The 16,311-nt window shown below is 47.2% G+C and overlaps 1 protein-coding gene across 1 annotated transcript in view; it reads right to left on the bottom strand.

Moving 5' to 3' along the window:
• Positions 1 to 16,311, bottom strand: part of cfap65 (cilia and flagella associated protein 65) — a 213,101-nt gene that overhangs the window by 67,775 nt on the left and 129,015 nt on the right. Inside the window, exons 22-24 of the mRNA XM_033024878.1 lie at positions 15,551 to 15,742; positions 5,994 to 6,152; positions 1,807 to 1,950 (exon numbers count right to left, since the gene is read on the bottom strand). Of these exons, the coding sequence (XP_032880769.1) occupies positions 1,807 to 1,950; positions 5,994 to 6,152; positions 15,551 to 15,742 (495 nt within the window). The remainder of the gene's footprint in view (positions 1 to 1,806; positions 1,951 to 5,993; positions 6,153 to 15,550; positions 15,743 to 16,311) is intronic.

Raw genomic sequence — 16,311 nt, 5'->3', positions numbered from 1 at the left:
ATTAGAGCCACTTCCTTAAGTACCCTGGGATGCAGACCATCAGGTCCTAGGGATTTACCAGCCTTCATTCCCATCAGTCTACGCAGCACCATTTCCTGCCAAATGTGGATTTCTTTCAGTTCCTCCGTCACCCCAGATCCTCTGGCCACTAGTACATCGGGAAGATTGTTTGTGTCCTCCTTAGTGAAGACGGATCCAAAGTACCTGTTCAACTCATCTGCCATTTCCTTGTTCCCCATAATAAATTCACCTTTTTCAGTCTTCAAGGGTCCAACTTTGGTCTAAACTAATTTTTTCCTCTTCACATACCTAAAGAAGCTTTTACTACCCTCCTTTATATTCTTGACTAGCTTACCTTCGTACCTCATCTTTTCTCCCCGTATTGCCTTTTTAGTTATCTTCTGTTGCTCTTTAAACATTCCCCAATCCTCTTGCTTCCCGCTCATCTTTGCTACGCTGTACTTCTTCTCTTTTATTTTTATACTGTCCCTGACTTCCCTTGTCAGCCACGGTCGCCCCATCCACCCTTGGAATCTGTCTTCCTCTTTGGAACGACCTGATCCTCCACCTTCTGTATTATTCCCAGAAATAACTGCCATTGTTATTCCCCTGTCATCCCAGCAAGGATATCTTTCCAGTCAACTTTGGCCAGCTCCTCCCTCATGGCTCCATAGTCCCCTTTGTTCAACTGTAACATCGACACCTTCGATTTATGCTTCTCCCTCTCAAATTGTAGATTAAAATTTACCATATTATGGTCACTAGCTCCTATGGCTCCTTAACCTCAAGTTCTCTTTATCATATCTGGCTCATTACACAACACTAAATCCAGAATTGCCATCTCCCTGGTAGGCTCCAGTACATGCTACTCTAAGAATCCATCACGGAGGCACTCCACAAAGTCCCTATCTTCGAATCCAGTACCAACCTGATTTTCCCAGTCTACCTGCATGTTGAAATCTCCGTAAAAAAACGTATAATTACCTTTACAACATGCCAATTTTAACTCCTGAATCAACTTGCACCCTATATCCAGGCTACTGTTTGGAGGCCAGTATATGTCCCATTAGGGTCTTTTGACCCTTACAATTCCTTAATTCTATCCATACTGACCACATCTCCTGTTTCAATGTCACCCCTCGCAAGGGACTGAATTTCATTCCTCACCAACAGAGCTACCCCACCCTATCTTATCTGTCTTTTCGATAGGAGGAATTGAATATTCAGTTCCCAGCCCTGGCCCTCTTGCAGCCATGTCTCTGTAATTCCCACTACATCATACTTGCCAATTTCTAACCGAGCCTCTAGCTCGTCCACTTTATTTCTTATACTTCGCGCATTCATATACAACATTTTGACTTCGGTATTCACCTCCCCCCTCACACCGCTCACAATTGGCCCTGACCTTACTCTCTTATCCTTCTCGAACTTTCCTTCCCATTAATTGGGTAGTCTTTTGTAACTTTTCCTGTACTCGCTTCCCCTTTAACTCCATCTTTATACTCCCAATTTGTCAAACTGCACATTGACAGCGTTGGAAGTCGGGATCGAACCCTGGTCTCTAGCGCTGTGAGGCAGCGGCTCTACCTGCTGTGTCGCTGTTGAAAATATAAAATGTCACAATTATGCTGACGATAATTCATCACGCAAAAACAAAATATGAGGGCCTTGGCCAGGACGTGGCAACCAAGTTATTTGTCCCACCCTTAGCTGAAAAATAAAACGTTATTGCCCAAGCAAATTGAATCTGGTCCCAATTTTAATATTTGATCATCTATAGTCAGAGCAAGTTAGTGGATCTTTTACCTCACTGACGTGCACAGAAGTGGAATGCCAGGTGTAAGAGATGACTTCTGTCTCGGAAACATTGTACAGAAAGATAATGCGGCTACTCTTCGTGAAGACAGGAATATTTCCAAAAGAAATCCGCTCTTCGGACATAAACATCAGCTGTAAGAAATTTAAAGATTTTAGCAATTCCTCTCAGTTTAGTTTCGAGATTCAGCGCAGAAACAGGCTCTTCGGTCCACCGAGTCCGCGGCTGACCAGCGATCCCCGCACACTTAAAGCCCTGTCCCATGGTACGAGTTCATTCCAAGAACTCTCCCGAGTTTGCCCTGATTCGAACTCGGAGATTTACGGTAATGGCCACTCGTCGGTACTCGGGGCTCTCGTGGACATTTTTCAACATGTTGAAAATCTTCACGAGTCTTCCCGTGCTTACCTGCCGTTAGCGAGTCTTCCCGAGAACCTGCCGTTGGCGTTACGAGCTGCTAAGAGACGTCCCCGAGCTCCGACGTACCCGCTACGTTCATTCTCCGTGCTTACACGAGTTTGATTTTTTTTAAACTCGGGAAAGCTCTTGGAATGAGCTCGTACCGTGGGACAGGGCTTTTATACTATCCTATACACGCTATGGAACAATGTACAATTACTCCTTGGCAATTAACCTACAAACCTGAACGTCTTTGGAGTGTGGGAGGAAACTGGAGCTGCAAGAGAAACCCACACTGGGAGAAGGTACAAACTCGTACAGGCAAGCACCTGTAGTCAGGATCGAACCCGGGTCTCTGGTGCTGTGAGGCAGCAACTCTACCATCGCGCCACCGTGCTGCCCTCCACAACAGTGCAGAAGCCCTTCAGTATGGGCTCTTTGTAAATATAGTTAAAGATTAAAAATTATTTAAATTGCATACAAAGCATTTTACAATCAAGAGAATTAAAAAGCCACGGAGAAAAGTGTCAAATCTGAAAAGTGTTAAAACTGCTTCATTTGCTCAGGAACGTTGTGTAATTATCAATAAATGTGACCTTCTGATGGAAGCAAGGTTAATTCCCGGGATGGCGGGACAGACATATGTACCTCGCCTATACTCTTCTAAACTCGCCAATTAGGTCGCCGCTGTGGGACAGCCCCTTTAGTTTCTTTGTGGCATTGCAGAACAATTCCAGTCGGTTTAAATACAACTCAAAACTTGATTCAGCACATCGGCATGGAGTCACAGGGTGATATAATAGACAATAGACAATAGACAATAGGTGCAGGAGTAGGCCATTTGCCTTTCGAGTCAGCACCGCCACTCAATGTGATCATGGCTGATCATCCCCAATCATTACCCTGTTCCTGCCTTCTCCCCGTATCCCCTGACTGCTATTTTTAAGAGCCCTATCTAGCTCTCTCTTGAAAACATCCAGAGAACCGGCCTCCACCGACATATGACAGTCGCGCCATCCCGGGAATTAACCTTGTAAACCTACGCTGCACTGCCGCAATAGCAAGAATGAGGCAGAGAATTCCACAGACTCACCACTCTCTGTGAGAAAAAGTGTTTCCTCGTCTCCGTTCCAAATGGCTTACCCCTTGTTCTTAAACTGTTATAGTTAAATAGTTTACAGTTTTGAGATGCAGCGCGGAAACAGGCCCTTCGGCCCACCGGGTCCGCACCGATCAGCGATCACCGCGCATTAACACTGTCCTACAACCACTAGGGCCAATTTTTACATTTACCAAGCCAATTTACCTACAAACCTGTACGCCTGGTTCTGGACTCCCCCAACATCGGGAACATGTTTCCTGTCTCTAGCGTGTCCAAACCCTTAACAATCTTATATGTTTCAATGAGATACCCTCTCATCCTTCTAAACTCCAGAGTGTACATGTCCAGCTGCTCCATTCTCTCAGCATATGACAGTCGCGCCATCCCGGGAATTAACCTTGTAAACCTACGCTGCACTCCCTCAATAGCAAGAATGTCCTTCCTCAAATTAGGGGACCAAAACAGCACACAATACTCCAGGTGTGGTCTCACTAGGGCTCTGTACAACTGCAGAAGGACCTCTTTGCTCCTATATTTGATTCCTCTTGTTATAAAGGCCAACATGCCATTCGTTTTCTTCACTGCCTGCTGTACCTGTATGCTTACTTTCAGAGACTGATGTACAAGGACCCCCAGATCCCGTTGTACTCCCCCTTTTCCCAACTTGACGCCATTTAGATAGTATTCTGCCTTCCTGATTTTGCTACCAAAGTGGATAACCTCACATTTATCTGCATTAAACTTCAACTGCCATGCATCTGCCCACTCCCCCAACCTGTCCAAGTCACCCTGCATTCTCATTGAGTCCTCCTCACAGTTCACACTGCCACACAGCTTTGTGTCATCTGCAAATTTACTCATGTTACTTTGAATCCCTTCATCCAAATCATTGATGTATATTGTAAATAGCTGCGGTCCCAGCACCGAGCTTTGCGGTACCCCACTAGTCACTGTCTGCCATTATGAAAGGGACCCGTTAATCCCTACTCTTTGTTTCCTGTAAGCCAACCACTTCTCTATCCATGTCAGCACTCTACCCCCAATACCATGTGCCCTAATTTTTCCCACTAATCTCCTATGTGGGACTTATCTCCTATTAGTTTAGAGTTTAGAGATGCAGCACGGAAACAGGCCCTTCGGCCCACCGGGTCCGCACCGACCAGCGATCACCGCGCATTAACACTATCCTACACCCACTAGGGCCAATTTTTACATTTACCAAGCCAATTAACCTACAAACCTGTACGTCTTTGGAATGTGGGAGGAAACCGAAGAGCCCGGAGAAAACCCACACAGGGTCACAAGGAGAACGTGCAAACTCCGTACAGACAGCACCTGTACTCGGGATCGAACCCGGGTCTCCGCCGCTGCATTCGCTGTTAGGCAGCAACTCTACCGCTGCGCCACCGTGACCGCCCATCATATTGGCCAAAGTAGGTAGGGTAAGAATGAAAGGCTCCTGCACAGCATTAGTGAGCCAGCAGGCCATCATTATTGAAGAAATGTTCCTTCTTAAACATTTTGTCTACTCCACTGCGAAATCTCCTCAAGGTATGCCTACTTTGAAGAAGTTCTCCTCCTCTCTCCGAAGACAATTTAACAACCCCCCCCCCCCCCGTGTGATTCCTCCTTCCATCCACAACCCTGTTTTCTCCCTCTTTGCAAGCTTTCAAGAGAGAGCTAGATAGGGCTTAAAAATAGTGGAGTCAGGGGATATGGGGAGAAGGCAGGAACGGGGTACTGATTGGGGATGATCAGCCATGATCACATTGAATGGCGGTGCTGGCTCGAAGGGTCCTGTACCTATTGTCTATTGTCTATTGTCAATCTTCTTCTGCTGGCCCTCCAATTGGAGCCAATCTCATCGACCGAGGCGTTAAACGTGCAGTTCTTTCTGCAAGGCTACAGCAAACGCAAAGGGGCTGGAGGAGGTTTAGTGGGTCTGACAGTGTCTGCTTCTTGGTGCTACTCCTACTCCTGCACCTATTGCCTATTGTCTATTTTCCCTCCCCTTCCCAGCTCTCCCACAGCCCACCGTCTCCGCCTCTTTCTTTCTTCTTCCCACCCCCCCACCCTCCACTTCAGTCTGAAGAAGGGTTTCGACCCGAAACGTCGCCCATTTCCTTCGCTCCATAGATGCTGCCTCACCAGCTGAGTTTCTCCGGCATTTGTGTCTACATTAAAGAAAAGTTTTAAACCCCTGTCCCACGGTACGAGTTCATTCCAAGAGTTCTCCCGAGTTTGCCCTGATTCGAACTCGGAGATTTACGGTAACGGCCGCTCGTCGGTACTGGGGGCTATCGTGGACATTTTTCCACATGTTGAAAAATCTTCACGAGTCTTCCCGAGCTTACCTGCCGTTAGCGAGTCTTCCCGAGTGCCAGCCGTTAGCGCAAAGAGACGTCCCCGAGCTCCGACGTACCCGCTACGTTCATTCTCCGTGCTTACCACGAGTTTGATTTTTTTCTAAACTCGGGAGAGCTCTTGGATGAACTCGTACCGTGGGACAGAGCTATTATACTTTTCCTGGATAGAACCTGAAACTATTTCAGATTATTATCTGAATGTAAATTCCCAGGATGGGATTTGAAGGTCTTGAGATTGTTGGTCCAGGCCTCTGGATTATCCCCCTGCCAGTTTAACCTCTGTACCACCGTTATCTAACACTTGTCTCACCTGCCCAAGGACAGGAGCTCGTTGTATGGCTGGGGCTCCGGCATAAGACGATGGATCATTGAAAGAGGCACAGGTGCCCAGGATGCGCTTGTCATACCCAATACCTGTGATGGTCACCAGGGCAGAGTCTCCATTAAGGATGTGGATCGCGGTATTCACCTGGAGAGGTAAGGCAGCAAACAGGAATACAATCAATTAGAAGAAATGCTAAAACCACAAAATAGATAGAAAAATTCACTGAGGGAGGTTAAATGAGTTACTCTGTCAGCGTGGGACGCAACCGTTACTTTAAAGGGCCAGGAAGCGAGCGGGCAAGATCATCTCTGACCCCTCTCACCCTGGCCACAAACTCTTTGACTCACTGCCCTCTGGAAGGTGACTGCGGATTGTCAAAGCTGCCACAGCCAGACATAAAAACAGTTTTTATCCACGAGTAGTTGCTCTACTCAACAGCCAAAAATCTATAGCCACCCTTTGATCTGGTATTTTGTTGGTTCACATGCTTGATCAATGGTGTTTTATCATTAATGTTTTATTATTATTAATGTTTAGTGTTTTCTGAGTCATTCGTAACTGTCACTGTATGTCATGTTGTTACTTGTGGGCGGAGCACCAAGGGAAATTCCTTGTATGTGAATACTTGGCCAATAAACTTACTTATTTACTTAAGATACAGGGTGGAAAAGGGCCCTTTGGTCGATTGAGTCCGTGCCAGCCAACGATTACCCATACACTAGTTCTATTCTACACGCCAGGGACAATTTACAGAGGCTGATTAACCTACAAACCCGCCTGCCTTCAGAGTGTGGGAGGAAACGGAGCACCCGGGGAAAACCCCTGTGGTCACCAGGGGAATGTACAGACAACACACGTAACCAGGTTCGAACCTGGGTCTCTGGTGCTGTTTGAGGCAGCAACTCTACCATTGCACCACTGTTAAATGGGATTGGTGTCGTTTAGAGATACAGCGCGGAAACAGACCCTTCGGCCCGCTGGGTCCGGGCCGACCAGCGATCCCCGCACATTAACACTATCCCACACCCAACTAGGGACATTTTTTTAACATTTTACCAATACATTTTACCAATACAAATAACCTACAATAATCTTGCCTCATACTGTGTTTTGTATTGAATTCTGTCTTAACTTTGTGTACTAGTCATGTCTCTACTATTTATTTCATTCCCCTTACATGTTTTTCCTCTACCTGCTCAATTTTTGTAAGGTGTCCTTGAGACTCTTGAAAGGCGCCCATAAATAAAATGTATTATTATTATTATTATTACAAGCCTGCACGCCTTTGGATAGTGGGAGGAAATCGAAGCTCTCAGAGAAAACCCACGCAGATCACGGGGAGAACGTGCAAACTCCGTACAGACAGCACCCGTAGTCGGGATCGAACCCGGGTCTCCGGCGCTGCGAGGCAGCAACTCTACCGCTGCGCCACCGTGGCCACACTATTAAAATACTGCACAATGCAGGACACTAAAATATAGTAAAAATTCACAGTTTAAGGATAAGGGGGAAATCTTTTAGGACCGAGATGAGGAAAACATTTTTCACACAGAGAGTGGTGAATCTCTGGAATTCTCTGCCACAGAAGGTAGTTGAGGCCACAGTTCATTGGCTATATTTAAGAGGGAGTTAGATGTGGCCCTTGTGGCTAAAGGGATCAGGGGGTATGGAGAGAAGGCAGGTACAGGATACTGAGTTGGATGATCAGCCATGATCATATTGAATAGCGGTACAGGCTCGAAGGGCCGAATGGCCTACTCCTGCACCTATTTTCTATGTTTCTATAATCCGGGCTGGTGTTACAAAACAGTACTGAGGAAGTACTTCATTGCCTGTAAAGAACTTGGGATGCGGTGAAACTCTTATCTATGTCTTCATAACTTCTTGTGCTTGGCCTTCCACCTTGTATCTTTTCTTGTCAATGCTTGTCCCATGATCATTGACCCTACATTTACCCCAACTCTCTTCTTTGAAATCCTCCTTCAGATGCACCATGAAAAGTCAATGATCGGGTTGCATCACAGCTATGCCCAAGACTGCAATGCAGCCCACATCATCACACAAACCAGACTCCCCGCTATTGACTCCATCAATGCTGCCTCCGGAAGGCAGCCAAAATAATCAACCTTTCCCACCACAGTCATTTCTCCTTCTCCCCACTCCTATAGGCGGAGAGGGGGGGGGGGGGGGGGGGGGGGAGATACAGAAGTTTGAGAGCACACACCGCCTGACTGAGAAACAGCTTCTTCCCCTGTTATACGGTCTTTCTTTAAGCTAGGGTGCTATCCAATTCTCAAGATTTAAGATTCAACATGTTCCCGATGTTGGGGGAGTCCAGAACCAGGGGCCACAGTTTAAAAGCCCTGTCCCACTGTACAATTTCATTCAAAGAGTCCTCCCGAGTTTGCCCTGATTCGAACTCGGAGATTTACGGTAATGGCCGCTTGTCGGTACTCGGGGCTCTCGTGGGCATTTTTCAACATGTTGAAAAATCTTCACGAGTCTTCCCGAGTTTACCGAATTTCTCCGAGTACCTGCCGTTAGCGTTACGAGCCGCTAAGAGACGTCCCCGAGCTCCGACGTACCCGCTACGTTCATTCCACGTGCTTACCACGAATTTGATTTTTTTTTTAAACTGGGGAGAACTCTTGGATGAACTCATACTGTGGGACAGGGCTTTAAGAATAAGGGGTATGCCGTTTAGAGCGGAGACGAGGAAACACTTTTTCTCACAGAGAGTTGTGAGTCAGTGGAATTCTCTGCCTCAGCGGGCAGTGGAGGCCGGTTCTCTGGATACTTTCAAGAGAGAGCTAGATAGGGCTCTTGAAGATAACGGAGTCAGGGGATATGGGGAGCAGTTAGGAACGGGGTACTGATTGTGGATGATCAGCCATGATCACATTGAATGGTGGTGCTGGCATGAAGGGCTGTATGGCCTACTCCTGCACCTATTGTCTATTGTCTATTGTCAATTTAATTGTCACGTGTACCAATTAAGGTACAGTGAAATTTAAGTGACCATATGGCCATACTAAGTAAAAAAAGCAAAAATACACACAGCATATAAAATAAAGTTTAACATAAACATCCACCACAGTGGAATCAACATTCTTCACTGTGCTGGACTTGCGAACATTGGACTTTGGAACTGGTGCGCTACAATGCTGAGAACTATATTCTGCACTCTGTATCTCCCCCTTCACTCTACCTATTAAACTTCAGTTTGGCTTGATTGTATTTATGTACAGTTAGGATTTGATTGGATAGCATGCAAATCAAAGCTTTTCACTGTACCTCGGTACATTTGACAATAACGCATCTAAATATCTCATGTTCTAGATAGACAAAAGTGCGGGAGAAACTCAGCGGGTGCAGCAGCATCTATGGAGCAAAGGAAATAGGCAACGTTTCAGACTGAAGTAGGGTGGGGGTGGGGGGGAGAAGAAAGGAAAAAGGAAGAGGATTAGCCAGAGGGCCGAGGGAGAGCTGAGAAGGGGAGGAGACAGCAAGGGCTACCGGAAATTGGAGAAGTCAATGTTTATGCCGCTAGGGTGCAGACTGCCCAAGCGGAATATGAGGTGCTGCTCCTCCAATTTCCGGTGGTGCTCACTCTGGCCATGGAGGAGGCCCAGGACAGAAAGGTCAGATTCGGAATAGGAGGGGGAGTTGAAGTGCTGAGATTCGTTAAAGATACTGTATGAATGCAAGTTGTAGAGTCATAGAATGAGATACAGCATGGAAACAGGCCAGCCAGTCATTCACACTAATACTACACAAATCCTATTTTATTCTTTCCACACATTCTCTGCCACAGAACGTAGTTGAGGCCAGTTCATTGGCTATATTTAAGAGGGAGTTAGATGTGGCGCTTGTGGCTAAAGGGATCAGGGGGTATGGAGAGAAGGCAGGTACGGGATACTGAGTTGGATGATCAGCCATGATCATATTGAATGGCGGTGCAGGCTCGAAGGGCCGAATGGCCTACTCCTGCACCTATTTTCTATGTTTCTATGTTTCATCAACTCTCCCAGATTTTACCGTTTACCAAAGCAGTCTGGCTTCTTGGTCAGCAGGGACTAGTTGGGCTGAAGGGTCTGATTCCAGGTTGTATTATGAACGACACCGTGGGGACAAGTTAAAATGGCCAATTGGCCTGAACAACCCACGCGCCTTTGGGATGTGGGTGTAAACCAGAGCACCGGGTGGAAACCCACAGAGTCTCAGGGAGATTGTGTAAACTCCACACACAGACAGAGCAGGAGGTCAGGACTGACCGGGGTTTCTGATGCTGGCAGAGCTAACTCTACCCACTGCACCACTGGCTCCCCCACTGTTGTAGCTGTTGAAAGCTCTTCCTATTCCAACATCATTTGTTATGACTTTGGACAGCTTTATTAATTTTTATTTTCATGCTCCTTTCTCTCTTCAGTGGAAATAGCCTTAATATTCCAAGATCCTTCTTACAACTTTGATCTCTGCTTTAAATCTAACCTGGCTCCTGGATGCCAGTTTTATAATTCACCATAGTCAATAAACTGGTCAACATAATCAATAAACTCAACTCAACTCAATATCATTCGTTTGATATGGGCAACTTAGGTTAAAATCAGACCTCGGTCCTCATACATGTGCCTTCTTTTATATCAACTCTTCATTTCTGCGATCATCCTGAAAATTAATTTAATTTAAGTCTTGAGTTCCAGTCACAACTTGTAGTCTGTTTATTTACAGACTTCAGGAAAAAATGCTAAACGACTCCAACCTCAATCCAGCCTTCAGCTTTCAAAAATATTCGTCAAGATTTTGGTTTTGGTCTTGAGTCTGGGAAGGGGGTGGTGGGGGGGGGGGGGGGGTGGGGGGGAGGGGAATGGGGAATGCAGTCTAAGATCTACAAACATGCACTGCTGTGGCAAGTCTCACATCTGAAGTACTTATCAGACAGCCAGCCGCAAGGGCCAGAGGTCCCGGAGCAGAGAGGCACAATAACTTCAGCAACCTAATTCCTGGCAGGTCCTCACAGCACGCACTCTCCGCGGCCAGAGTGAGGATTTGTAAATGGTTCCCAGTCAGTTTCGATTCATATTTTCCAGGAATGCGATTTTCAATTTATGTTATTCGAAAAAAAAAAGCCAGAATATGTATTTCATTTCCCACGAAACTCATGAGGGGACAAGAAATGCTGAGAAATAATAAACCAAACACAACCAAGACTTTATTCCTCTGTTTAATTCCAGACTTTGGTGCCAGAAATTTCACTATTGACCAGTGTTGTTTTACCCAGAGGAATAATATTAATTTAAATTCGGTAAAATTAATCGCTTTTTTCAAACGAAATTTATAGTTTTACTTTTCCGACGCAATTTAATCTAACTTTAATTTGTTGACAAAAGTACGATTTTGTACTCTGACTTTCCACCCTTCTGCATTTTAGCTGGTGGAAACAAAATGATTTAAACATTTGTTGGATTGCTACAAGGTGCAAAGTTGTCAAGTATTTAACTGCCCTTATCTCTGCTTCGAGTGCTGACAGGTAAAATGAGGCGAAATGTGCAGGAAGGAACTGCAGATGCTGGTTTACACCGAAAATAGGCACGAAATGCTGGTGTAGCTCAGCTGGTCAGGCAGCGTCTCTGGAGAAAAGGAATAGGTGATGTTTTGCGTCGGATCCCTTCGTCAGGCTGAAAGATAGAGAAGGCCGGAATAAAGCTGGGCCGGCAACAGATGACATCGGGGATTCATTCATCATCGGCGGAAACATTAGCGACGCAGTGGCGCTGGTTTCCAACGGGAACGGTGACGGGCGCACCACACATCTCTGTCCTCCAGTTCCTGCTGTGTGTGTGTGTGTGCTTTATCATCATTCCTTACAATGCTACGTACGACAGTGATCGCGATTTCTACTGAAGTGTAGATGGCCGTCAGCTCGCTACGAGCTCATCCGCCCTTTGACAAGTCTTGTTTTTGGTCCTGCTGGGGGTCCACAGCCCCCTCCTCACCTGGCAAACCAGGTGGGGGAGACGGTTTAGTCGCCGACTATCCGACCATGGAGCAGGTAGCACGGGATTACATGGTACCCGTGGCAGGGTGGGGGGGGAACTCCCCCCGACCGGGCCTTTACTTCACTAGGACAAAAACTGGTCTCCCAGTGGGATGAAATGTGGTGTCAGTTGCGCAAACCGAGAGGCGGCGGCACAGTGGCGCTGTGGCAGAGTTGCTGCCTTACAGCATCAGAGACCCGGGTTCAATCCTGACTATGGGTGCTGTCTGTACACAGTTTGCACAGTATCCCCTTGAACCCGAGGGTTTTCTACAGGCACTCCGGTTTCCTCCCACATTCCAAAGACATGCGTGATGGGCTGAATGGCCTAATTCTGCTGCTATCACTTATGAACTGATGAACTAATATACAGGTACCAATTGGCTTTGGTAAAACTTGTAAAATGTCCCTTGTGTGTAGGATAGTGCTAGTGTACGGGGTGAGAGCTGGTTGGCGTGGACTCAGTGGATCGAAGGGCCTGGCTCCACACTGTATCTCTAAAGTCTTGGATGGAGAGGGGGTTAGGGGAAAGAGATGCATGAGTTACTTGAATTTAGGGAAATCAATGTTCATACCGCTGCCCAAGCGAAATGAGGCAAAGATGACGTGTTCAAGTTCTAATCAGGAGACTTGAACACAAAGTTTTGATTGGTACTTCAGTGCTATAGTGCAGACACATCAATATAAGGCTACCCCGGTCTTATGGCTACGATTTTCACTTTCACTGATAGCGATCCCAGATGGATATAAAAAGAACACATGGGCCAATTTCCAGCATCTGTCGACTTTTTTGGGGGGATTTTTATAAATTTACTTTTCCTCTGATCACCATGCAGACTTAACGAACCATTAGCAAAATTCAGTCTGGAGAGGGATCTCGAGAAAAAACGCCGACTGTCCATTCCCTCCACAGATGCTGCCTGACCCACTGAGTTGCTCCAGCACTTTGTGTTTTGTTCAAGTTTCCAGCATCTGCAGTTCCTAATGGGCCTGTCCCAATTGGGCGATTTTTTTAGGCGACTACAAGCGACTAGTTTGTCGCCACAGCGGGCGCTGGGAGTTGTCTCCTCAGTCGCGCAAAACGCCGTAGAGTCTCTCTGGTCGCCGCTAAAATTTCAACATGCTGGCGAAGCTTCGCCGACGGTGGGTTTGACGCCAACTAGCGTAGCTTGACTTCTCCTGACGTGGGATCTGTCGTAGGTTGTCGCCAGGATGACGTAAGTTGTCGCCGGTTTTTCGGCGACCTGCTACGACCATGACAGTCGCCGGCAGTTGCCTAAAAAAATCGCCAAGTGGGACAGGCCCATAAGCCTCAACTTAACTAATCATTGTGACATTGCTGTTTAGTTTAGTTCAGTATATTATTGACAAAGGTAGACAAAAATGCTGGAGAAACTCAGCGGGTGCAGCAGCATCTATGGAGTGAAGGAGATAGGCAACGTTTTGGGCCGAAACCCTTCTTCAGGCCCGAAACGTTGCATATCTCCTTCGCTGCATAGATGCTCCTGCACCCGCTGAGTTTCTCCAGCATTTTTGTGTACCTTCGATTTTCCAGCATCTGCAGTTCCTTCTTAAACATATTATTGACAAAGGTAAGGTGAAAGGCTTTTGCCTGCTATCCAGTTAGTGAAAAGACAATACATGATTACAATCACTGCTCACAGTGTACAGATAAAGGATATAACTATTAGTGCAAGATCACATCCAGTAAAATAAGATTTGAGATCGTTCGAACATCTCCAATGAGGTAAGTGTGAGGTCAGGATCGCTTTCTAGTTGGTGATAGGATGGTTCCGTTGCCTGATAACTGCTGGGAAGAATCTGGAGGAGGGCATTTTCAAACTTCTGTACATCTTGCCTGATGGGAGAGGGATGGGAGAGGGTAGCAGAGGCCAGGGTGAGACTGGTCCATGTTGGTGGACTTGCCTAGGCCGCATGAAGGATAGATTCATTTCATAAGTTCTGGGAGCAGGATTAGGCCATTTGGCCCATCAAGTCTACTCTGCCATTCAATCATGGCTGATCTATATAGGGGGGGGATCTTATAGAAACTTACAAAATTCTTAAGGGGTTGGACAGGCTAGATACAGGAAGATTGTTCCCGATGTTGGGGAAGTCCAGAACACGAGGTCACAGTTTAAGGATAAGGGGGAAGTCTTTTAGGACCGAGATGAGAAAAACATTTTTCACACAGAGAGTGGTGAATCTGTGGAATTCTCTGCCACAGAAGGTAGTTGAGGCCAGTTCATTGGCTGTATTTAAGAGGGAGTTAGATGTGGCTCTTGTGGCTAAAGGTATCAGGGGGTATTGAGAGAAGGCAGGTACAGGATACTGAGTTGGATGATCAGCCATGATCATATTGAATGGCGGTGCAGGCTCGAAGGGCCGAATGGCCTACTCCTGCACCTATTTTCTATGTTTCTATGTTTCTATGTAAGTGTGAGGTCAAGGCCGCTTTCTAGTTGGTGATAGGATGGTTCAGTTGCCTGATAACTGCTGGGAAGAGCAGTTTCAAACTTCTGTACATCTTGCCTGATGGGAGAGGGTAGCAGAGGCAGTGGCCAGGGTGAGACTGGTCCACGATTATGTTGGTGGACTTGCCTAGGGAGCAGAATTAGGCCATTTGGCCCATCAAGTCTACTCTGCCATTCAATCATGGCTGATCTATCTTTCCCTCCCAACCCCATTCTACCCATAACCCCCGACACCCATACTAATCAAGAATCCATCTATCTCCACCTTAAAAATATCCATTGACTTGGCCTCCACAGCCAACTATGGCAATTAATACCACAGATTCATGTCAATGTGGAGAGGTGGAGTCTATAGAAGGGAGGTTTTATGCGTGATGGTCTCACAAATGATTGAATACTGCCTGCCTTGCTAACGACAACATGTTTAATTGATTGTAAAGGGCCTGTCCCACCAGCATGCGTTTGTATGCGTCAGCGCGACCAAACGTGGTGACTTGAGGCGTACGGCCTCGCGGGGCCGGTCCCACTCACAACCGCAGAGCCGTCTGGAGTTGTGTGGGGCTGGTCCCGACATCATACTCACCAATCAGCTGGGCAGGAGGCGGGCCGACTGAATTTGGACATCGCACGGCGTCTGGCGGTGATGTCATCACGCAACGGCACGCCGGGCGGCGACGTCATCACGCAACGCCACGTGCTAGGCATATGTCGTCAAGATGCTGCGGACGGCGTTGAGACGCTGCATACGCCCGTCGAGGCGGTGTGTACGGCCTCAATGCGGCTGCGGGCCGACAGGCCGTTGCCGCGCGGAATTTTTGGACAGTGTCAGTTTTTTGGAGCCCCGCGCGATGTCGGGACCAGCTCCGCACAACTCCATACGGCTCCAGCGATCGAAGTGGGACCGGCCCCGCGAGGCGGTACGGCTCAAGCGACCACGCTAGGTCGCGCTAGCCGCATGCCGCTGGTGGGATAGGCCCTTAAGGTTCAGAACAGGCACTCGGGACATGCAAATCTTACTCTTCCTTACATACCGTGTAGGATTTAGCCTCCAGTGGTGAGAAGATCCACTCAATGTAACCGGTCATCCCGGACTTGATCTCCCCACGGGGATTCAGACACTGAAAGATTGGATGGTTGTAATTCACTTCCTGAACGTTCTTCACGGCATCCATCTGGATGTCATAAATGACTCGCACTGAGCCGCCATTGTACAACTCGTAAATCTGTATTGAGCGACAGATACAAGAAGAGGGTTGAACGCACCACTTATTTATATTTTAAACAGCTTGTTAAGCAGGCTTTGCAGCTTCTGGAGGTTGCAACTCGGATTGATTGTATTGCACAAGGTCCTAACCAACCCCATCCCCCCGCCCCATCATGTACCCAGGCTTGGCCTGTCCAACATACAGGAAGGAACTCCAGGGTCTCGACCTGAAATGTCACCTGTTCCTTTTCTCCAGAGATGCTGCCTGACCCGCTGAGTTTTCTCCAGCATTATTCTGCCTGCCTTTGACCTGTACATCCTTGTCGGTTTCCATCTCACACCAACCAGAAACGAATCAAACCATTCCACGGAAAGACACAAAGTGCTGGAGTAACTCCGCGGGTCGGGCAAAATCTCTTGAGAACATGGATACGTGATGTTTCAGCGGGATAGGCAGCATCTCTGGAGAGAAGGAATGCGTGACGTTTCGGGGCGAGACCTTCTTGAAGTCTGAAGAAGTGTCTCGACCCAATGCATCACCCATTCCTTCTCTCCAGAGATGCTGCCTGTCCCACTGAGTTACTCCAG

Source organism: Amblyraja radiata, chromosome 7, assembly GCF_010909765.2.
Source record: "Amblyraja radiata isolate CabotCenter1 chromosome 7, sAmbRad1.1.pri, whole genome shotgun sequence".
Taxonomy (NCBI): domain Eukaryota; kingdom Metazoa; phylum Chordata; class Chondrichthyes; order Rajiformes; family Rajidae; genus Amblyraja; species Amblyraja radiata.
Note: the sequence above shows the minus strand (reverse complement) of the source record. Positions and strands in the feature narration are given on the sequence as shown.